Source organism: Neoarius graeffei, chromosome 20, assembly GCF_027579695.1.
Source record: "Neoarius graeffei isolate fNeoGra1 chromosome 20, fNeoGra1.pri, whole genome shotgun sequence".
Classification (NCBI taxonomy): Eukaryota; Metazoa; Chordata; class Actinopteri; order Siluriformes; family Ariidae; genus Neoarius; species Neoarius graeffei.
In genome coordinates, this window is record NC_083588.1 from 63,818,864 (window position 1) to 63,843,182 (window position 24,319).

At 42.0% G+C, this 24,319-nt stretch overlaps 2 protein-coding genes and 1 pseudogene across 2 annotated transcripts in view; all 3 read left to right on the plus strand.

The window, feature by feature from the left end:
• LOC132868913 (deleted in malignant brain tumors 1 protein-like) overlaps positions 1 to 6,620 on the plus strand; it is a 38,641-nt gene extending 32,021 nt beyond the window's left edge. Inside the window, exons 4-5 of the mRNA XM_060902215.1 lie at positions 193 to 507; positions 5,075 to 6,620. Coding sequence (XP_060758198.1) covers positions 193 to 507; positions 5,075 to 5,421 — 662 coding nt within the window. The 3' untranslated portion in view covers positions 5,422 to 6,620. The remainder of the gene's footprint in view (positions 1 to 192; positions 508 to 5,074) is intronic.
• Positions 6,621 to 9,454: 2,834 nt separating this feature from the next.
• LOC132868912 (aspartate and serine-rich protein-like) lies at positions 9,455 to 16,176 on the plus strand. The gene is made up of 4 exons (XM_060902214.1): positions 9,455 to 9,714; positions 9,881 to 10,228; positions 10,306 to 10,437; positions 15,465 to 16,176. The coding sequence occupies exons 1-4, from the start codon at positions 9,528 to 9,530 to the stop codon at positions 15,890 to 15,892; spliced, it is 1,095 nt and encodes a 364-aa protein (XP_060758197.1). The 5' UTR covers positions 9,455 to 9,527; the 3' UTR covers positions 15,893 to 16,176.
• Positions 16,177 to 18,136: 1,960 nt separating this feature from the next.
• Positions 18,137 to 19,336, plus strand: LOC132869094 (zona pellucida sperm-binding protein 3-like; annotated as a pseudogene).
• Positions 19,337 to 24,319: the final 4,983 nt, after the last annotated feature.

A 24,319-nucleotide genomic window follows, 5' to 3' on the forward strand; every position in this document is an offset into this window, starting at 1 on the left:
ACTTTTAGGTGTCAAAACAAATTGAGAATTCTCAGAATTCAAAGTTCAAGCTTTTCTTCAACCTCAACTGTTTTTTTAAATATTATTTTATTTTATGGCTCCTGAGTAAAAGTGATAGAAAAAAATCAGTCATTATTAGTGGCTGATAGTACATCATTAGTAAAACCTTCTACCTTTTGTATAACAAATCAGGAGGTAATCCAGTCAGGCTGGTGAATGGACCGAGTATCTGTTGTGGTCGAGTGGAGATCCAGCACAATAGGCGTTGGGGAACAGTGTGTGATGATTACTGGGACTTAAAGGATGCAGAGGTGGTGTGTAGACAGCTTGGATGTGGTAAAGCCGTCAGCGCTCCTCGTGGTGCACGCTTTGGTCAGGGACGTGAACCGACCTGGCTGGATGATGTTCAGTGTACTGGAACTGAGAGCTACATAGATCGCTGCTCACACCGTGGATTTGGAAAGGAGAACTGTGGACATGGGGAAGATGCTGGAGTCGTATGCTCAAGTAAGTTGTTATTGTTTTTGGAACCGTATCCTGTTTACAATGAACACAACTGCAAAATTATGAAATATATTTCTTTATGATCAGACTTGCAGGCTCCCACATTGACTCGGATCTCCCTAAACTCTGTGGTCTCACCTGGAGAAGTCCTTCAGTTCAGATGTACCACACCCAGCCCAACGTGCACCTCTGTAGACTTCAGTTTATATAAAACCGGGACATTAATAAAGAACCAAACTGCAGAGTCCACAGCAACATTTTCGCTGACTGTAGATGCCTCACATCAGGGTCAGTACACCTGTGACTACTCATACAGGGAAAGTAACTCCATATCATCCAGGAGCAGCTCCATTCCCATCACTGTCGGTAAGTTCAGAGAGGATATTATACTGAATAGCATTAAGTCATTAATTATTTATTCATGCTGTTCAAATAATTGCCATTGACTACTGTTACACCCACAAGGCTTGCTTGGTGAGACAACATGAACAGGAGACCATCAGTGCTGTATTAAGCCAATGCGGTGCCCCTGGGCACTATACGTCAAGTGCCCCCCCCCCCCACTCTGCGGGCACGCGTTCAGTAACCTCCTGCACACACTCACAAACCTTGCCCTTTGCTGTCAAAAATAGTAGCATATACATAAACAATAGTACACATAAAGCCTCGGTCACAACCGGCCGTACGTGCTCTTACGGCCGGTCTACATGCAAAAAACGCAAGAAACGCATGGAGGGCGCGTGTGAAACGCACGAGAGCGCGCGTGTGACGTGCTGATTTTCGAGCTGCAGACTGGCCGCAGAGGTTCTTTGTCATGTCCAACAAACTCTACGGGCGCTTACATTTTTTTTCAGGTTGCAAGACAAACTTGCGGCCAACACGCATCTTTCTCCATGAACAAAAAAAAAAACGCAGCGATTTGGGGAAATGCCAAAAATCACACGGCCAAAAAATCGTACGTCCGGTTGTGACCTAGGCTTAAACAAGGTCATTATTCCTCATTGAAAATGTATTAAGTTATTTATTAAGTGAACTGATCTCTACCTGGCTTAAAGTGGCTTCTCACATATCCTCCTCCCCGGGGTCTCCCTCGTTCCCATCTTCCTCAAGGGGATCTTCGTCGTCGCCGACCCCTCGGCTAACACTGGCTGTGGTTGTAGCATCTCCCCGGCTAGTGCTAGCAGGGCCATCTCCCTGACTAGCATCGCTGATTTCACTAGCTTCGGCTTCAGCGCTGGTAGTGACGGCAGTTGTCGATGTTTTTATAAAAAAAAACGATCTAACACTGGAACATTTTTAATTGCAGCTACACGCCTGAAGTCTTTCTCTTTTTTTAATTTTCTCTTCGCACAACCACTCAAATGATGTCTGTCCATTTTTCATTTCTACCGCGGTTTTTAAAAAATTGATACATTTCACCGTAGGTGGACTGGCTCAACTGACAGGTTGAAGAAAGGGGGGTTAATGGTCACATAGGCCACTCTTGCTCAGAATTATGATTATTGTTGTTCTTATGAAATTAGTGTTCATAATTAATTATATATGACTATTTAACAATGTCAAGTGTATAACCATTTTAAGTGTACAAACATTCACGAAAAATATTTTTAAAATTTCTGTCATGTGGTGCCCCCCCACTGGCTGTGAGTGGTTAGTGCCCCTGGGCACTGTGCCGCAGGCCCATGTAGTTAATCTGGCCTTGGAGACCATGCATAGACATCTTTCAAGAAAGTAATTTTTTTTGAAGGAAATAAGAGTGCTCACAGAGATGAACTAATATCAGGGTAAGTGGAAGGGTGAGAGAACAAAGAACAACGTACAGTGCAAGCTGGAAAAGAAAGAGAGAGAGAATACCATACATCAGCTAGGTAGCTCTTTTATGGTCCAAGCAGGCCAATTGGGTAAACTACCTGTGCCTCCAGTACTAGTCAAGTTTTGGCATCCCTACTAATTCATAGGTTTTTCTCATCTCATTATCTCTAGCTGCTTTATCCTGTTCTACAGGGTCGCAGGCAAGCTGGAGCCTATCCCAGCTGACTACGGGCGAAAGGCGGGGTACACCCTGGACAAGTCACCAGGTCATCACAGGGCTGACACGTAGACACAGACAACCATTCACATTCACACCTACGGTCAATTTAGAGTCACCAGTTAACCTAACCTGCATGTCTTTGGACTGTGGGGGAAACCGGAGCACCCGGAGGAAACCCACGCGGACATGGGGAGAACACGCAAACTCTGCACAGAAAGGCCCTCGCCGGCCACGGGGCTTGAACCCAGGACCTTCTTGCTGTGAGGCGACAGCGCTACCACTACGCCACTGTGCCGCCCAGGTTTTTCTGTATTTTGTATTTTCTTCATTGTAGAACAAAACTGAAAACATCAAAACTATGAAATAGCATCTGGAACATGGATGGAATTACGTGGTAACAAAAAAAGTGTTTGAAAATGTTTGATATTTTAGACTCTTCAGCATATCCAGCATTTACCTTGATAATGCTTTGCACATTATTGGCATCCTCTTAACCAGCTTCATGAGGGACTCACCTGGAATGCATTTCAGTTAACAGGTGTGTCTCGTCAACGGGTAATTCGTAGATGAGTTTCTTGCCTTCTTAATGCATTTAAGATCAAACAATAAATCATAGATAAATAACCCTAGAACACAACTGTAGTAATCCATATTATGCCAAGAACCGCTCAGCTAAGTAAAGAGAAATGACATCCATCATTACTTTAAGACATTAAGTGACTTTAAATTAATAAAAATAAAGAAAAAGCATTGAATTAGAAGGTGTGTCCAAACTTTTGACTGGTACTGACTGTATTGCTCATCAGCTGCCTGGCCAGCTAGCTGACATTGATTTGTATGGGTTACTGCCATCTTTAGATTAGCTATTTTAATAATATTGGCTGGTATTGAGTGGTATATCAGATATATTCCATTCAGCTAGCATGATATTGAACAAGTCAAAGACGAGTAGCTGAATGGAATATATCTCATAGACCTAGAAAAAAGCCATTATTATTATTATTATTATTATTATTATTATTATTATTATTTTCCCTGTGTAATTTATTTAATTACTTTTAAAATCAACATTGACAGCTACACACAACAGAATGACCTGGCAACCAAAATTCTCTCAAAATCTTTCCTTTTTAACAAAGCAAACCTGGCGGCCATGTTTCTTTACAAATTGTCACTGCCACTCGCTAATGCAGAAGTTGTACATCTCCGATGTGTGACATCGTGTTGTCTTGACAACGTGCAATAATGTAAGAATATTGCACGCTCATTCGCCATTGGGTAGAGTGGAGTAATACATGGAGGATAAGCGATATGCTAACAATATTGCATGCTATCAATAAATCCACTAGAAGGGAACAGAATACATGTTTTATTCCATGGACAAAGTGCCCTGTGCTTATATTAATAATATAGTTTATTTAGAGATTATTTGCTTGTGGTTTTTGGCAGAGATGTGGATGATTTTTGCTTGTGGTTTTTGGCAGAGATGTGGATGATGACTGTGACTCAGTTGACAATTCCCTGTTGAACCTAAAGATCCTTCCATATGCAGCCACTACAGCTTCCTTGTCCTCCAGCAGTCATGGGATTATTCTGTCTGTGGCTTCTGCTTTAGTATCATAGCTTCCTGTTTTGCCATATCTAAGTCATCCAAGTACTTTCCTTTTACTCTGGCTTTATTCCATTGTCATCCCTGTCCATTTGTGACTCCAGATTGGGTTCTGGTTCTGCCAGGTAGGCATGCCCTGTCAGTATTGGCATCACTTTGTATTCTGCACAAGCATGGTTTAATATATGAAAAAAGATGGAATCCATGGCACTCTTCATGTCCAACTGTTTAAAAAGCCTTTATTTTACATGGCTATTTCATCCAGAAAACATGAGCTGAGCAGCAATCCACGCGTAGCGGCACAGACAGCCTTCTTCAGGGCATGCTGCTCCAACAAACAATTTCCTCTTAAGAGATAAACTAATTTTAAATACCTGAATGCAAACTGGGGCGGCATGGTGGTGTAGTGGTTATCACTGTCGTCTCACAGCAAGAAGGTCCGGGTTCGAGCCCCGTGGCCGACGAGGGCCTTTCTGTGTGGAGTTTGCATGTTGTCCGCGTGGGTTTCCTCCGGGTGCTCCGGTTTCCCCCACAGTCCAAAGACATGCAGGTTAGGTTAACTGGTGACTCTAATTTGACCATAGGTGTGAATGTGAGTGTGAATGGTTGTCTGTGTCTATGTGTCAGCCCTGTGATGACCTGGCGACTTGTCCAGGGTGAACCCCGCCTTTCGCCCGTAGTCAACTGGGATAGGCTCCAGCTTGCCTGCGACCCTGTAGAACAGGATAAAGCTGCTACAGATAATGAGATGAGAATGAATGCCAACTGGTAATGAATTCACAGGTATGCAGTTCAAGAAAAAGCCACTAGATGGCAATACCCCTTAGGTTAAGTTCATAAGAGCTTGAAATAATTTCTTTTTTCATCAATTCCTGAGCACTTTGGATTTTTTTCTCATCTTATGGTTTAATATATTTCTTTATGATTAGACTTGCAGGCTCCCACATTGACTCGGATCTCCCCAAACTCTGTGGTCTCACCTGGAGAAGTCCTTCAGTTCAGATGTACCACACCCAGCCCAATGCGCATCTCTGTAGACTTCAGTCTATATAAAACCGGGACATTAATAAAAAACCAAACTGCAGAGTCCACAGCAACATTTAGACTGACTGTAGATGCCTCACATCAGGGTCAGTACACCTGTGACTACTCATACAGGGAAAGTAACTCCATATCATCCAGGAGCAGCTCCATTCCCATCACTGTGGGTAAGTTCAGAGAGGATATTACAACCCCGATTCCAAAAAAGTTGGGACAAAGTACAAATTGTAAATAAAAACGTAATGCAATAATTTACAAATCTCAAAAACTGATATTGTATTCACAATAGAACATAGACAACATATCAAATGTCGAAAGTGAGACATTTTGAAATTTCATGCCAAATATTGGCTCATTTGAAATTTCAGGACAGCAACACATCTCAAAAAAGTTGGGACAGGGGCAATAAGAGGCTGGAAAAGTTAAAGGTACAAAAAAGGACAGCTGGAGGACCAAATTGCAACTCATTAGGTCAATTGGCAATAGGTCATTAACATGACTGGGTATAAAAAGAGCATCTTGGAGTGGCAGCGGCTCTCAGAAGTAAAGATGGGAAGAGAATCACCAATCCCCCTAATTCTGCGCCGACAAATAGTGGAGCAATATCAGAAAGGAGTTCGACAGTGTAAAATTGCAAAAAGTTTGAACATATCATCATCTACAGTGCATAATATCATCAAAAGATTCAGAGAATCTGGAAGAATCTTTGTGCGTAAGGGTCAAGGCTGGAAAACCATACCGGGTGCCCGTGATCTTCGGGCCCTTAGACGGCACTGCATCACATACAGGCATGCTTCTGTATTGGAAATCACAAAATGGGCTCAGGAATATTTCCAGAGAACATTATCTGTGAACACAATTCACCGTGCCATCCGCCGTTGCCAGCTAAAACTCTATAGTTCAAAGAAGAAGCCGTATCTAAACATGATCCAGAAGCGCAGACGTCTTCTCTGGGCCAACGCTCATTTAAAATGGACTGTAGGCAAAGTGGAAAACTGTTCTGTGGTCAGACGAATCAAAATTTGAAGTTCTTTATGGAAATCAGGGACCCCGTGTCATTCAGACTAAAGAGGAGAAGGACGACCCAAGTTGTTATCAGCAATCAGTTCAGAAGCCTGCATCTCTGATGGTATGGGGTTGCATTAGTGCGTGTGGCATGGGCAGCTTACACATCTGGAAAGACACCATCAATGCTGAAAGGTATATCCAGGTTCTAGAGCAACATATGCTCCCATCCAGACGACGTCTCTTTCAGGGAAGACCTTGCATTTTCCAACATGACAATGCCAAACCACATACTGCAGCAATTACAGCATCACGGCTGCGTAGAAGAAGGGTCCGGGTACTGAACTGGCCAGCCTGCAGTCCAGATCTTTCACCCATAGAAAACATTTGGCACATCATAAAACGGAAGATGACAAAAAAGACCTTTAAGACAGTTGAGCAACTAGAATCCTACATTAGACAAGAATGGGTTAACATTCCTATCCCTAAACTTGAGCAACTTGTCTCCTCAGTCCCCAGACGTTTACAGACTGTTGTAAAGAGAAAAGGGGATGTCTCACAGTGGGAAACATGGCCTTGTCCCAACTTTTTTGAGATGTGTTGTTGTCATGATATTTAAAATCACCTAATTTTTCTCTTTAAATGATACATTTTCTCAGTTTAAACATTTGATATGTCATCTATGTTCTATTCTGAATAAAATATGGAATTTTGAAACGTCCACATCATTGTATTCCGTTTTTATTTACAATTTGTACTTTGTCCCAACTTTTTTGGAATCAGGGTTGTATACTGAACAGCATTAAGTCATTAATTATTTATTCATGCTGTTCAAATAATTGCCATTGACTACTGTTACACCCACAAGGCTTGCTTGGTGAGACAACATGAACAGGAGACCATGCATAGACATCTTTCAAGAAACTAATTTTTTTGAAGGAAATAAGAGTGCTCACAGAGATGAACTAATATCAGGGTAAGTGGAAGGGTGAGAGAACAAAGAACAACGTACAATGCAAGCTGGAAAAGAAAGAGGGAGAGAATACCATACATCAGCTAAGTAGCTCTTTTATGGTCCAAGCAGGCCAATCAGGTAACCAAACCTGTGCCTCCAGTACTAGTCAAAAGTTTTGGCACCCCTACTCATTCATAGGTTTTTCTCATCTCATTATCTCTAGCCGCTTTATCCTGTTCTACAGGGTCGCAGGCAAGCTGGAGCCTATCCCAGCTGACTACGGGTGAAAGGCGGGGTACACCCTGGACAAGTCGCCAGGTCATCGCATGGCTGACACTTAGACACAGACAACCATTCACACCTACGGTCAATTTAGAGCCACCAGTTAACCTAACCTGGTTAGGTTAACCAGGTTAACCTAACATAACATTTTCCTTCCTGAAAATGTTTATTTTAGATTCTTCAGCATATCCAGCATTTACCTTGATAATGCTTTGCACATTATTGGCATCCTCTTAACCAGCTTCATGAGGGAGTCACCTGGAATGTATTTCAGTTAACAGGTGTGTCTCGTCAACGGGTAATTTGTAGACGAGTTTCTTGCCTTCTTAATGCATTTAAGATCAAACAGTAAATCATAGATAAATAACCCTAGAACACAACTGTAGTAATCCATATTATGCCAAGAACCGCTCAGCTAATTAAAGAGAAATGACATCCATCATTACTTTAAGACATGAAGTGACTTTAAATTAATAAAAATAAAGAAAAAGCATTGAATTAGAAGGTGTGTCCAAACTTTTGACTGGTACTGACTGTATTGCTCATCAGCTGCCTGGCCAGCTAGCTGACATTGATTTGTATGGGTTACTGCCATCTTTAGATTAGCTATTTTAATAATATTGAATAATATTGGCTGGTATTGAGTGGTATATCAGATATATTCCATTCATCTAGCATGATATTGAACAAGTCAAAGACTAGTAGCTTAATGGAATATATCTCATAGACCTAGAAAAAAGCCATTATTATTATTATTATTATAATACATTCACACTCTTCATATCAGCATTCTCAAAGGCTAACGCTAGCTGACCTGCGATTTGGTGCTGTTAGTGTGGCAGTCCAGTTACCTTCCAGCCAGTGTAGTGTAGGCCAAAGCTAGCACAGTCAAGCTGAATATTATTATTATTATTTTCCCTGTGTAATTTATTTAGTTACTTTTAAAATCAACATTGACAGCTACACACAACAGAGTGACCTGGCAACCAAAATTCTCTCAAAATCTTTCTTTTTTAACAAAGCAAACCTGGCGGCCATGTTTGTTTACAAATTGCCACTGCCACTCGCTAATGCAGAAGTTGTACGTCTCCGATGCGTGACGTCGTGTTGTCTTGACAACGTGCAATAGTGTATGAATATTGCACGCTCATTCGCCATTGGGTAGAGTGGAGTAATACATGGAGGATAAGCGATATGCTAACAATATTGCATGCTATCAATAAATCCACTAGAAGGGAACAGAATACATGTTTTATTCCATGGACAAAGTGCCCTGTGCTTATATTAATAATATAGTTTATTTAGAGATTTTTTGCTTGTGGTTTTTGGCAGAGATGTGGATGATGACTGTGACTCAGTTGACAATTCCCTGTTGAACCTAAAGAGCCTTCCATATGCAGCCACTACAGCTTCCTTGTCCTCCAGCAGTCATGGGATTATTCTGTCTGTGGCTTCTGCTTTAGTATCATAGCTTCCTGTTTTGCCATATCTAAGTCATCCAAGCACTTTCCTTTTACTCTGGTTTTATTCCATTGTCATCCCTGTCCATTTGTGACTCCAGATTGGGTTCTGGTTCTGCCAGGTAGGCATGCCCTGTCAGTATTGGCATCACTTTGTATTCTGCACAAGCATGGTTTAATATATGAAAAAAGAAGGAATCCAAGGCACTCTTCGTATCCAACTAGATAAAAAGCCTTTATTTTACATGGCTATTTCATCCAGAAAACATGAGCTAAGCAGCAACCCACGCGTAGCGGCACAGACAGCCTTCTTCAGGGCATGCTGCTCCAACAAACAATTTCCTCTTAAGAGGTAAACTAATTTTAAACACCTGAATGCAAACTGGTAATGAATTCACAGATATGCTGCTCAAGAAAAAGCCACTAGATGGCAATATCCCTTAGGTTAAGTCCATATGAGCACGAAATTATTTCTTTTTTCATCAATTCCTGAGCACTTTGGATTTTTTTTCTCATCTTATGGTTTAATATATTTCTTTATGATTAGACTTGCAGGCTCCCACATTGACTCGGATCTCCCCAAGCTCTGGGGTCTCACCTGGAGAAGTCCTTCAGTTCAGATGTACCACACCCAGCCCAATGCGCATCTCTGTAGCCTTCAGTTTATATAAAACTGGGACATTAATAAAGAAGCAAACTGCAGAGTCCACAGCAACATTTTCGCTGACTGTAGATGCCTCACATCAGGGTCAGTACACCTGTGACTACTCATACAGGGAAAGTAACTCCATATCACCCAGGAGCAGCTCCATTCCCATCACTGTGGGTAAGTAACATTTTCTGGACTTTTTTTAACCAGTACCAGACACATTTTCAAGCTCTGATTGCAGTCTAGTTTTGTTAATTTCTTCATTTTCAGTAAGACTCACACTAACTGGCTTTTATATTTGAAATTCAAAAAAAAAAAAAAAAACCTCACTGTTGTTTTCTAGTGAACTTGCAGCAGCCCAATATCTCCTTCCATGCTGATGATGAAGGCTTCCATCGGGGGTTAAACAGATGGTTCCATAGGGAGTCTGATGGACCAGAAGTGACAAAGGGCTATGGCTTCTCCATCATCTGCTCCACTGAACCTCAGTATCCAGGAGGTTCCTTCCACTTGGAGTTCAGTGAATCCAACATCACCTGGACTCAGACATCTGTTAACCACTCAGCCGTCTTCCTTTTTCCTGAATCAGATTTTGTCCATCAGGGAAATTACAGCTGTACTTATGAAGTGAACGTGTCTACACGCATCTTTACCTCCACTGCCACTGAACCCTTGGTCATTGTTGTGAAAGGTATAGTAAAATAAACTAGCTCTGTTTTTGTGTTCTGCGGTTTAATATTTCAAAAGCTTGATGATGGTTTCTCTCAGCATCTCTGGCTCCCTACATTGGTGTTGGAGTGACGGCAGGATTGCTTCTCATCTTAGTTCCAGTCATCATTTGCTTTGTAAAGACACAGAAAGGATGGAAATTTCAGCTGGATAAGAAGAAGGATTCACAGCGTGAGTTGCGAAAGTCACAAACATTTAATTATATATTTTTAAAAAAAGTCCCATTGAAGATGGAACTAATATCACTTTGGTTTATATCACAGCCCTGTTGCATCTGTAAATCTGATTAATTTTCTTGAACAACAGTTCTGACAGTAGTGCAGCTACAGATCACAGGTTTATATTTACAAGCGGCGACATAGTGGTTAGCACTGTCGCTTCACAACAAGAAGGTTCTGGGTTCGAGCCCAGCAATCAACGGGGGCCTTTCTGTGTGGAGTTTGCATGTTCTCCCCATGTCTGTGTGGGTTTCCTCCAGGTGCTCCGGTTTACCTCACAGTCCAAAGACATGCAGGTTAGGATAATTGGTGGCTCTAAATCAACTGTAGATGTGGCTGTGAATTGTTGTTTATGTGTATGTGTCAGCCCTGCAATGATTATGGCAACTTGTCCAGGGTGTACCCCGCCTCTCACCCATAGTCGGCTAGGATAGGCTCCAGCTTGCCTGTGACCCTGCACAGGATAAGTGGTTACGGATAATAGATGGATGGATGTATTGCTGACATGGTGTAAGTTTCTACAAGGACATGTTTCTTAAAGGTCATAGGCAATGGTCAGAGGTGAAATGTAGAATATCAACTTTATTGTCTAGAAGAACAACCCAAAAAGGGAATTCAGTTTCCTTAGTGTCTAATTTGTACCCTAAAATTGAATAAAACGGTTAAAATATACTGTTTTGCCCAATTTCCACACTTTCACCACCAGGTGACCATCGTTGTGACGTCATTTAAGCCAAACAGACTGGGAGCAGTTCTGTGTTTACTTGCGAACCGAGCACACGTGTACGGACTTTGGTTGTGAGAGGTTGTGTAAAATGTCTGAAAGCGATAGCGATTTTGAAGTAGGAACTCTCCAAATTGAATATTGAGAGGTGAAACCATATATGTATGAACCTATGGCCGGAAGCAATCGGTGAATGTGTCTCACTGGTTTGACCGTGCGGCCTTGGAATCGGACAGCGACTCGGCCGACTCTGATCGCGGTGACCCCAGACCTCAACAAGACTCGCGCCCAAACGATTTATCCTGGTAGTTATGATAAATTCCTACTTTTGTCGTAATACTAAATAAGAGCCCTTTTGAAGAGTAATTAAACCGCCCTCCCTAGTGGATATAGGGAACGATTACTGGACAGTGCGCCGGTAGGCCACATTAGCCTGCCATCCACGGCATTATACTATTTATAGCCGACTCTAAACGAGGAAATATCCCTTTGTCTCGTTTCCACAATGATTGTACAGGATCCCTCAGGATTCTTGACTGTCAATTGCAAGCAAAAGTAAAAAATGTTTACCTCCAATCTTCTCCTTTTTGCTTGAGCATTGCTGCTCCATTTCTTCTTTGACTGCTTGATTTTGTTTCACACGCACAATCCACTCTCCATCTTGTCTCCTCTTCCGGAAAAAAAAAAAAAAACCCTCTGGCTTCACGTGCACAATCCACTCTCTCAGAAAAATGTAAACTTCTTCCTGAACCGGTCCCATTGTTACAGTTCACTGCACAACAATAAGGCATGTTTTTTCTTTGGAAATTCCTTTGGAAATTCCACAACGATTTGTACAGGATCCCTCAGGATTCTTGACTGTCAATTGCAAGCAAAAGTAAAAATGTTTACCTCCAATCTTATTTTTGCTTGAGCGTTGCTGCTCTGTTTCTTCTTTGACTGCTTGATTTTGTTTCACGTGCACAATCCACTCTCTCCACCTCATCTCCTCCTCTTCCAGAAAAAAACAACCCTCTGGCTTCACGTGCACAATCCACTCTCTCTGCCTCTTCTCTCTTGGAAAAACTTCTTCCTGAACTGGTCCTATTGCGACAGTTCACTGCACAACAATAAGGCATGATTTTTCTTCGTCTCCTCTTTCGGAAAAAGCCAACCTACTCGCTCTGCCTCTTCTCCTTTTTCGGAAAAAGCCAATCCACTCACTCCGCCTCTTCTCCTTTTTTGGAAAAAGCCAACCCTCTCGCTCCGCCTCTTTTTCCTTTTTCGGAAAAAGCCAAGCCACTCTCTCTGCCTCTTCTCCTCTCTCGGAAAAAGGTAAAAACTTCTTCCTGAACCGGTCCCATTGTTACAGCTCACTGCACAACAATAAGGCATGTTTTTTCTTTGGAAATTCCTGAACGCACATCTGCACTCAAGCCGAATGGCAATGTAAGTAAACAGAAGTGGACTCAACTCAAGCTGTTTGTTTGTCTTAAATGACATCACGCACCGAGTGGTCACGAAAATAGCCGAACAGAAATTAACCGCGATCCGCGCTAACTTCATCTCATCTCATTATCTCTAGCCACTTTATCCTGTTCTACAGGGTCGCAGGCAAGCTGGAGCCTATCCCAGCTGACTACGGGCGAAAGGCGGGGTAAACCCTGGACAAGTCGCCAGGTCATCGCAGGGCTGACACATAGACACAGACAACCATTCACACTCACATTCACACCTACGGTCAATTTAGAGTCACCAGTTAACCTAACCTGCATGTCTTTGGACTGTGGGGGAAACCGGAGCACCCGGAGGAAACCCACGCGGACACGGGGAGAACATGCAAACTCTGCACAGAAAGGCCCTCGTCGACCACGGGGCTCGAACTCAGACCTTCTTGCTGTGAGGCGACAGTGCTAACCACTAGACCACCGTGCCACCCTCGCACTAACTTATTGTTAATAAGTAATAATTAAAATACTTCTTGGGACCAGAAGAAAATTACAGAGGGTTTTTTAACATATAAAGTTTCACTCACTCATCTCATTTTCATCCGCTTATCCGGGGCCAGGTCGCGGAGGCAGCAGTCTGAGCATGGAAGCCCAAACTTCCCTCTCCCCAGACACCTCGGGAAGAACATCGAGGCATTCCCAGGCTAGCCGAGAGACATGGTCCCTCCAGCATGTCCTGGGTCTTCCCTGGGGCCTCCTCCTGGGGGGACATGCCTGGAACATCTCCCCAGGGAGGCGTCCAGGAGGCATCCAAAAGAGATGCCCAAGCCACCTCAAGTGATTCCTCTCGGTGTGGAGGAGCAGCGGCTCTACTCCGAGCTCCTCCCGAGTGACTGTGCTTCTCACCCTATCTCTAAGGGAGTGCCCAGCCACCCTGCGAAGGAAACTCATTTCGGCCGCTTTTATCCGCAGTCTTGTTCTTTTGGTCATTACCCAAAGCTCATAACCATAGGTGAAAGTCGGAACGTAGATTGATTGTATAAAGTTTCAAATGTGCATAAAATTAAAACCTTTGCCTATGAGCTTTAAGTATTTCTGGAAGGAGTTTTTAGTGTCAGCACTTTTAAAAAGTCAGAGGTAAAGCTATAATTTTTTCAACAAGGGAATGCCTTCACCGCAGAAGAGTTTGCAGAGAAACACTTTGTAGTTTCTCAGTTACATGACAAGCTGCTGCTGTATTTGTTTTTTTCACTTCAAGAAAGAGAAAAAAGAGGCTGGTGAGGGAACAGCTGTTTATGGCTGCTATAACATAAGTGAGAGCAGGAACTAACTTGTGTTGCAGACCTTGCAAAACAAGTCAATATAAATGGATAAAAAGTACACTGCCTGGCCAAAAAAACCTTGTCATTTGGATTTAAATAAACACATAAGAGCCTTTGATTGGATAATTACTGCAGCGATTAATATTTCAGCTGCAACAATTCTTTTAACTGAAGCAGTCAGTAGCTTCTCATTTCTTAAACAAACAAACATATCGGAAGATGCATCCCATGGCCATGGAAAAGATGTGACTGTGTTTCAGAAGGTCAAATTATTGACCTGCAGCAAACATCCATTATCCGTAATGGCTTATCTTGTGCAGGGTTGCGGGCAAGCTGGAGCCTATTCAAGCTGACTATGGGCAAGGGGCGGGGTTCACCCTGGACAAGTCACCAGGTCATCACAGGGCTGGCACATGGAGACAACCAACCATTCACACACTCATTCACACCTACAGTCAATTTAGAGCCAACAATTGACCTAACCTGCATGTCTTTGGACTGTGGGGGAAACCGGAGCACCCAGGGAAAACCCATGCAAACACAGGGAGAACATGCAAACTTTGCACAGAAAGGCCCCTGTCAGCCACTGGGCTTGAACCCAGAACCTTCTTGCTGTGAGGTGACCGTGCTAACCACTACACCACCATGCTGCCCTGCATTAAGCAAAGAAAACAGTTTAGGAGATTGCTGAAGTGTCTGGAATTGGGTTAAGTCCAATGTTGTCCAACGCATTATTAAAACCTGGAAGGATAGTGGTGAACCATCAACTTTGCAGAAGGAATGTGGTCAGAAAAAACTCCTGACTGACCATGATCGGAGATCACTTAATCACTTAGTGAAGCTGAATCATAAAAATCAACAGCAGAACTCATGGCTATGTTTAATAGTGAATGTAAGAGCATTTCCACATTCACAATGCAATGAGAACTCACAGGTGGTATTTTCCAGAGTGGTTCAGGAAGCATGAGGAATCATTTTCACACGTGAATTAACCACCACAGAGTCCCAACCTTGACCCCACTGAATGTCTTTGGGATGCTGGAGAAGACTTTACAGAGAGGTTCAACTCTCCTGTTGTCAAGACAAGATCATGACAAACAATTAATGCAACTCTGGATGGAAATAAATTTCGCAATGTTGCATAAGATTGTTGAAACAATGCCATGGTGAAATTGCACCATAATCAAATCTAAAGGTGGTCCACAGAAATATTAGTGTGTGAGACTTTTTTTTTTTTGGCCATGCAATCTATATTTCATTCATGGAAAAAATTAATCAATGGCAAATTTCTTAGGCACAAGAAGGGAATCATCATTGTTGATTATTTTCTTGTAACAGCATGACAGTTTTATTTATGACTTGTATTATCCATCCATCCATTGTCTGTAACCGCTTATCCTGTGCAGGGTCGTGGGTTACATGTATTATTCTTGTTTAAATTGAATATATCTTGATATTGAAAAATGACCTGGAAATGTTTGTGTATTTTGACTTAATCAACTTGTAGGGCCCAAAAACACATACGAGAGTCCCCAAGGAGAGATTGAGATGGATGATGGTGTTTATGAAACCACTTTCTACCGGAAGGAAGATTCAGAGGATTCGGATAATGACTACCACAATGTTGATGCTGATGAACAAAGAATGGACATGAACAATGACTATGAGGATGAAGAGGATTCAGATAATGACTACCTCAATGTTGATGCTGATGAACAAAGAATGGACATGAACAATGACTATGAGGATGAAGAGGATTCAGATAATGACTACCTCAATGTTGATGCTGATGAACAAAGAATGGACATGAACAATGACTATGAGGATGAAGAGGACTCGGATAATGACTACCTCAATGTTGATGCTGATGAGCATAGAAGTAACGTGGACAATGACTATGAGGATGAAGAAATTTATGCAAACTGTGTAGCATAGTGTGAAGAACTAAAAAATTGTCCAATATTCACAGTCCAGAAACAATAACATGGTTAAATGAGGTAATTTTCCATCGTTAAGATATCATTATTGTTAATTATACATGGTTTAAATTACACACACTTCAGAATCAGTTTGTTCTTTACTCATTAATCTTTTCAGATGTAACAAGATTAAAAACTTTTAATTTAATTTTCTTACCGGTTTCATACACATTTATGTTACGACTCCTTAACATTGAAATAATTTAGAGAGCAAATAAATTGGTTATTTTAATGTTAAATATTGAAGATTAAAATCAACAGTCAGCATTGTACAGTGTTTAGATGTTTTACAGCCATACAGAACCTGTTTATATATATAAATTTTTTTTTTTAGTGGATTTGGGCCAATCTTTTAAAAAATATAATTAAAATTTTAATTTAATAAACTATTTTTGTATAGTCAAATTATTATTGGGTTTTATTACATTCTGTTTAATCTATTGACTCTCTTACATTTCTGTCATAAATAATCAGTATTATGAATAGCACATTGAGATTTTGTAGATTTTGGATCAAAAATTGAAATTTTGGTGCAAATAATTATACAAGTATTTATTTGTGATAAAAATGCAATTAGTTTTATTACCTATTTAAAATTGTTAGAAATGTATGTTAAAGAACTTGTGGTGGTATGTATATGCTCCTTTTGCTATGAAGAGCATGTATGATTTTTTAAATTAATCATTTGTATGTTTGTGACAACAAAGCATTGAAGATTTATATAAATAAAAGTATAATGATCTGATTCACTAAAAAACCTGGAATTCCCCATTCAAAGTTAACCAGTTCCTGAAGATAGATAGATAGATAGATAGATAGATAGATAGATAGATAGATAGATGAATTAATGTGAGTTGCATGATTTTTTTTTAATTACAACCAGTGAATAAAATGCAACACAGTGCAATGTTCTTTATTCACCATTATGCACAATGTTTCTCATAAGATCTCTTTATAGCCTTGCCACAAATTGCATTTTGTTGTATTATTTTCTATTCATGCTTGCTCTATGACTTATAATTTGTTTTGTATTAATATACATTCACTCTACAGTGGATATAAAAAATTCTACCCATCCTTGTGAAAATTGCATGTTTTCTGATGTGAGAAATGAAACCAAGATACATGTTATAAAAACAGACTGCAGGATACAAATGCAGGTTAAAGTTTTTGTTAAAAGCTGCACAAACAGACAGGCCCAAAACAAGAGACAATATTGAGGGCCAGAAAAGAAAAAAAAAAGCCAGAAAGGTCAGGTGTTCAATAAGGTATCAAAGGAAAAAAGAAAAAAGTCCTCAAACAAGGACTATAATTATATTTTATTTCTGTGTTTACCAAATTGCTTTGCGAGGTCATGTGTCCTAGATAATTAAGACAATTGTGGACAATAATTGGTCCAATCAAAAGTAGGGGGTAGTAAACTTCTAATTGCTGTCATCTGTTAGGTAGTCTAATTAGTAACTCAACAGGCCTAGAAGCCTGAATTACTGCATAAATAGGAAGTGCTCTGGCAGTAGTGGTGTCCTTGCAATCATTTGTTAATAGGAATGGATTATAAACAAGTAAGAGTAGGTGTGCTGGTAGTCTTTGTAGTTGGTTTATCAGCAGCATAGTGGCAAAGTTTGGGGAATAGCCAAGCTCTTGCTAGACTTGACACTGATGTTTTAGAGCATCTTTCAGTGTAAATTAATGCTGGGTTGCCTTCTCAATAGACTCAAGGTAGCTTTCAAGCTGGAAGCTCTGCAGTAGCCCCACTTGGACTGCAACTTCAAAATCCTTCAGCTGCTGAAGGCCAGCAAGTAACTTGGTAACTGGTGAGACAACTGACTTGGTGTTTTCTAGTAGCACCACAAATCCCAACCCCAATGTATTTTATAAGACTACCTTGTCCTGTTCTCTCGGAGGGTAATAACAAGGTGCAGTGAGAATGCAGTGTATGTTGAGGTGATTGAAAGATCTACTTGGGGCTGATGCATCCTTTGATGTAGCTCTTAACACACTGGGAGGTTGTGCTGCTAAAGGGATGGATGCTTCCTGATTCCTCATCTATGAATCAGCAATGCATGACTGCAACAGCAAGTTGATCAAGTCTTCTTTTGCATAAGTACCTTTTAGTTTTTCTTCAGCTTTTCTGGATGGCTTTACACATTTACCTCTTTCAGGTGACTGCAAATGAGATGGTCTATATGTTGCTCCATGTATGGCTCTAGTGCCTCCAAGTGGCTCTTCACTTCTGAGAAGTGCTGGTGCTCAGGTCCTCATGGAGTGTCTCTATCCAAGGTAAGTGTGGCCCCATACAAAAATCTGCTTGGACTTCCTTGGGAGGCTGTACTTGGTTGTGATGGCCTTGTTCCACTGCTTTCCAGGCTCCACAATGTGAGTAGTAGTGGTCTCATGCCTGCTTGGATCCCACATGCTTCAGCCCCAGCTGCTGAGGAGCCCCTTGTCTTTTTTCCTTGAGGATCATGATTGGTTTGTGTCCTGGTTAGGTTGTAGTTTGTTTGAGGAATCTACTAATGAGATCTCTCTTGTTGTAGAGGACTGGCTATTCCAAAGGCCCTCCAACCAGTATCTGGGTGAGCTTATAAATATTGAGGCTTCAGTACTGCAGTTCCACCATGTGCCCCTGCATGTCCTTGTAGACAGCTGTGTGGCCATGCCTGTCCCTGACATGAATGCTGTCCCAAGATATTACTTCATTGATAACCATGGGTGTGAGCTTCTTTGGAGCCTCTGTAAGCTGACTTGAACTGTCTTAACTGACTCCTTCCAGGTGCCTGATTGATGCCAAGCTTACCCAGTCCAGTTCCCACTTCATGTCTAACACTCAAGCAACTAAGCTGAGGTTTCAGCTGGAAGCTTTGATTTCAACAAGGGAACAGTAGCTTGGAAGGTAATGCATGGTGTACCAGGGTTGACTGGCCTGTTCAGCTGTCAGATTTTGATGTATACTGTTTTGTGCCAGGTTTGTATTGCCTGCAGGTTGAAGGCAACAGCATCTGTTGATGCTGAGCATAAGGCTTGTTCATTCTCTGAGAATAGGTATATTGCGATGACAATGATTTGCTCAGTGCTACAGAGCTGTGACCACTAAAGCATTACTGTGTTGTCCTAGGTGGACTGCTGCATATGGTGCTGACCAGGTGTGCAGTTGTTGCAGCAGTAGGTGTGGAAGCATGAGGAAGGGATGTGATCTGTCACTAGAACAAGGTATGTGGGGGAACCATGTTGGCCTTCATGTAACTTGGCTCTCTGTACTCTTCAGACCTGAATAGGTACCATAGACATCTTGTGGTGTGGCTTTTGATTTTGGACCATACAGCTTGTCTATTTTCAGGCTTGCAGCTGGAGAAAAGTTAGCCTGGGCCCAATTGTGGTTCTCAGTGTCTCTATAATATAAAAAGCACAACTTGAATGAATTTATTTTTTTCAACATGTATATAAAAAATGTATAACTATTTGTATATACAAAAGAGAGAAAATGAGAAATTGACAAAAGATGGCAAAGAGCTGACATTACAAAACACTGCACATTGTTTGAAAAAGGAGTGGGAAGTACAATACTTTTTAATTTCCCACCCCTTTTTAACTACCCCGAAATCCAAACTACATTAATGCACAAATGTATACCATATACACTTCATGAATATCTAATATAATTACAAAAATAAATATCTACTACATACCTATCCCTGTAAATATGAAAATAAACTATCCCCATAAATATACTATATACTAAGTTCTAATATAACAATCAACCCTATTCTATTTATCCCTCATCGTCCTCTGTTAACATACTTCCTCTTCTATATACTTGTTTAAAGATATTTTGTAGCCTTTTTTTTTTTAAACAGATTTATATTTGCGCTTTGTTTTATTTCTGTCTCCAGTCTATTCCATGAAGTCACCCCACAGCTCGATATGCACATGCTTTTCATATTTGCTTCGAACCTTTGGTTTTTTAAAATTTAGGTCTCCCCTTAGATTATATCCCTCTCTCTCACTAAACATTCCTTGTATATTTTTTGGCAATGGATTATTTGTGCTGTTCTGAATTTGACCAGATCCATAAACTTCAACATGTGGGGTTTTTTATGAATAGTGGGTTTGTGTGATCTCTGTATCCTGTTTTGTTTATTGTCCTTATTGCTCTTTTCTGTATTGTACATATTGGCTGCAGAGTGGTTTTGTAGGTGTTTCCCCAGACTTCAACACAGTAAGTCAGATAGGCAAAAATAAGAGTATGCAAAGATTTGCAATCAAGAATGTTTTCCACAGAATCGCTGAGCACTTTGCCAGTTTTGCTTGTATGTATCCTACATGAGGTTTCCAGCAGACTTTATGATCCAAAATCACACCAAGGAATTTAATTTCCTGTACCATTTCTATCTTAGTATTGTCTATCAATTCTACATTACAATCTATTTTGTCTCCCAAACATGATCTTTGTTTTGCTTAGATTTAATGATTTTTGTCAAACCTTTATTTCAGTTGTGATTGTCTCAAGTCTGCTGCAAATTCTCACCAGAACACAAATATTGGTGTCTGCAGACAAAACAAATTTCAGTACTTGCAAAATTCTACATGTCATTGATGCATAACATGAATAATTTCAGACCTAATATTGACCCCTGTGGTACCCTGCATGTAATGTTCATGGAATCAGATTTATGGTCACCTATCTGCACAAACTGTTGCCTGTTTCTTAGATAGCTCGACAGCCAGCTCCACCCAACTCCCCTAACACCACACTTTTCTAGTTTACTTAATATACTATGATCAATGGTATCGAATGCTTTTTTTTTTTTACGTTCACAAATACTCCAATTGCTATTTTTTATTGTCTGTACAGTTTATTTCCTCTAGTTTCATTAGTGCCATCGATGTTGATCTGTCTGTTCTGAATCCATATTGACTGTCTGTAAGGAGGTTGTTTTTCAATGAATTTGTCCAGTCTATCTGAAAGTTAAGTATTTTGGAGAATTGGGGGAGTAAAGAAACGGGCCTGTAGTTTGTGAAATGGTGTCTATCTCCAGTTTTAAACAATGGTATCACTTTTGCAATTTTCATTTTGTCTGGAAATGTACCTGATGAGAGAAATTGCAGATGTGGGTGAGTGGTTTCACAATTCCCTCAATAACTGTCTTTACTGTTAACATGTCTGTCATTCCAGTCTGCAGAGGTTTTGTTCTTACATTTTCTTACAATTTGCATAATTTCTTCATCTGTTGCAGTTAGAAAAATTGTACTTGGATTTCTGTCCCCCATATCTATGTCCCCACATTGTGTTGTCTCGGGTTCCTTTATTTTTGCTGCTAAATCTGGTCCCACATTTACAAAAACCGTTCACCACATCCTCCATATTTATGGTCTTATCACTTTCAGTGTAGTACTCCGGGTAATTTGTAGTTTTGGATCCATTTCTCACAATACCATTTTTAGTACAGTCCATATACCATTAATTTTTCTCCACTAATTTATTAAGTCTTTCTTACATATCCTCATAATTAGTTAACTTATTTTTTTTTTGTTCCTCTGCCTCTAGTTTGATGCTTTAAGAATTGTCTGTATAATGTATTCTTTTTGCAGGCATTTTGTAGCCCCTTGGTGACCCACGGACTACTAGTATATTTATGTATATTACTGTATTTCTATGACAATTTATAGTTAATTGAATATTAAATTCCTCATGCTTTATCATCTATTTTTCTTTATAAACTGCATTCCAGTCCTGTATCAAGTCATTTTTTAGTGCAATCATGGTTTTCACCCTTATTTTTAGTATCCTTTTTCTTGCTATAATTACAGTAATGTACATTAAAAATAGGTAGGTGGTCACTGATGTCTGTTAATAGTAGTCCACTCTATTGTCTCATCTGCTTTATCTGGGACCGGGTTGCAGAGGCAGCAGTCTAAGCATGGAGACCCAAACTTCCCTTTCCCCAGACACCTCGGCCAGCTCCTCAGGAAGAACATCGAGGCGTTCCCAGGCCAGCCGAGAGACATAGTCCCTCCAGCATGTCCTGGGTCTTCCCTGGGGCCTCTTCCCAGGGGGACATGCCTGGAACACCTCCCCAGGGAGGCGTCCAGGAGGCATCCGAAAAAGATGCCCGAGCCACCTTAGCTGATTCCTCTCAATGTGGAGGAGCAGTAGCTCTACTCCGAGCTCCGCCCGAGTGACTCTGCTTCTCACCCTATCTCTAAGGGAATGCCCAGTCACCCTGCGAAGGAAACTCATTTTGGCCGCTTGTATCTGTGATCTTGTTCTTTTGGTCATTCACCTATGGTCATGAGCTTTGGGTACAGTCAGAACGTAGATTGACTGGTAAATTGAGAGCTTCGCCTTTTGGCTCAGCTCTTTCACCACAACAGACCGGTAAAGTGACCGCATCACTGCAGAGGCTGCACCAATCCACCTGTCAAGCTCATGCTCCATCCTTCCCTCACTCGTGAACAAGATCCCGAGATACTTGAACTCCTCCACTTGAGGCAGGACTTCTCCACCAACCTGGAGAGGGCAAGCCACCCTTTTCTGGTTGAGAACCATGGCCTCAGACTTGGAGGTGTTGATTCTCATCCCAGCTGCTTCACACTCAACTGCAAACTGCCCCAGTGCATGCTGAAGGTCCTGGTTTGAAGAAGCCAACAGGACATCTCTGCTTTTTGCAGATGAAATCCTGTGGTTCCCAAACAGGATTCCTTCCGGCCCCTGGCTGCACCTAAAAATTATGAACAGAACCGGTGACAAAGGGCAGCCCTGCCAGAGTCCAACATGCACTGGGAACAGGTCTGACTTACTGCTGGCAATGCAAACCAGACTCCTGCTCCATTCGTACAGGGACCAGACAGCCCTTAGCAAAGAGCCCCATACTCCCAAAGCACCCCCCACAGAATACCACAGGGGACATGGTTGAATGCCTTCTCCAGGTCCACAAAGCACATGTGGACTGGTTGGGCCAACTCCCATGACCCCTCAAGCACCCTATGAAGGGTATAGAGCTGGTCCAGTGTTCCATGACCAGGACGAAAACTGCATTCTTCCTATGGAGCTGAGGTTCAACTATTGGTCGAATTCTCCATTCCAGGGTACTGGAGAAAACCTTCCCTGGGAGGCTGAGAAGTGTGGTGGGTTCCCCCCCCCCTTATAATTGGAACACACTTTCCGGTCCCCTTTCTTAAAAAGAGGGACCACCACCCCAGTCTGCCACTCCAGAGGCACTGTCCCTGACCGCCACGCAATGTTGCAGAGGCGTGTCAACCAAGACAGCCCCACAACAGCCAGAGACTTGAGATACTCAGGGCGGATCTCATCCACCCTGGTGCCTTGCCACCGAGGAGCTTGCAAACCACCTCAGTGACTTCGGCTTGGGTAATGGATGAGCCTACCTCTGAGTCATTAGCCTCAGTCTCCTCAATGGAAGACATGACGGTGGGATTGAGATCCTCAAAGTATTCCTTCCACTGCCTGACAATGTCCCCAGTTGAGGTCAACAGCCCCACACTGTAAACAGTATTGGCAGAGTACTGCTTCCCCCCCCCCCCCCCCCCCCCCGAGGCACCGGACGGTTTGCCAGAATTTCTTTGAGGCCGACCGGTAGTCCTTTTCCATGGCCTCCCCAAACTCCTCCCAGTTCTGAGTTTTTTGCCTCCACAACTGCCAGAGCTGCAGCATGCCTGGCCTGCCGATACCCATCAGCTGCCTCAGGAGTCCCAGAGGTCAACATGGCCTGATAGGACTCCTTCAGCTTGATGGCATCCCTTCTGGTGTCCACCACCAGGTTTGGGAATTGCCACCACGACGGGCACCAGAGACCTTGCAGCCACAGCTCCAAACCATTGCGGCCACAATGGAGGTAGAAAACATGGTCCACTCAGACTCAAATGTCCCCACCTCCCTCGGAAGCTGGGAAAAGCTCTCCTGGAGGTGGGAGTTAAAGACCTCCCTGACAGTGTTCCGCCAGCAGACCCTCACCATATGTTTGGGCCTGCCAGGTCTGTCCAGCTTCTTCCTCTGCCAGTGGATCCAACTCACCACCAGGTGGTGATCAGTTGACAGCTCAGCCCCTCTCTTCACCTGAGTGTCCAAGACTTGGGGCCAGAGATCAGATGAAATGACGACAAAGTCTATCATCGACCTCCACCCTAAGGTGTCCTGGTGCCAACTGCACTTATGGACACCCCTATGCTCAAACATGGTGTTTGTTATGGACAAACTGACTCGCACAGAAGTCCAATAAAAAAAACCCACTCGGGTTCAGATTGGGGAGGCCGTTCCTCCCAACCACGCCCTTCCAGGTGCCACTGTCGTCACCCACATGAGCATTGAAGTCCCCTAGTAGCACAATGGAGTCCCCAGTCTGAGCACCCCTCAATACCTCTCCCA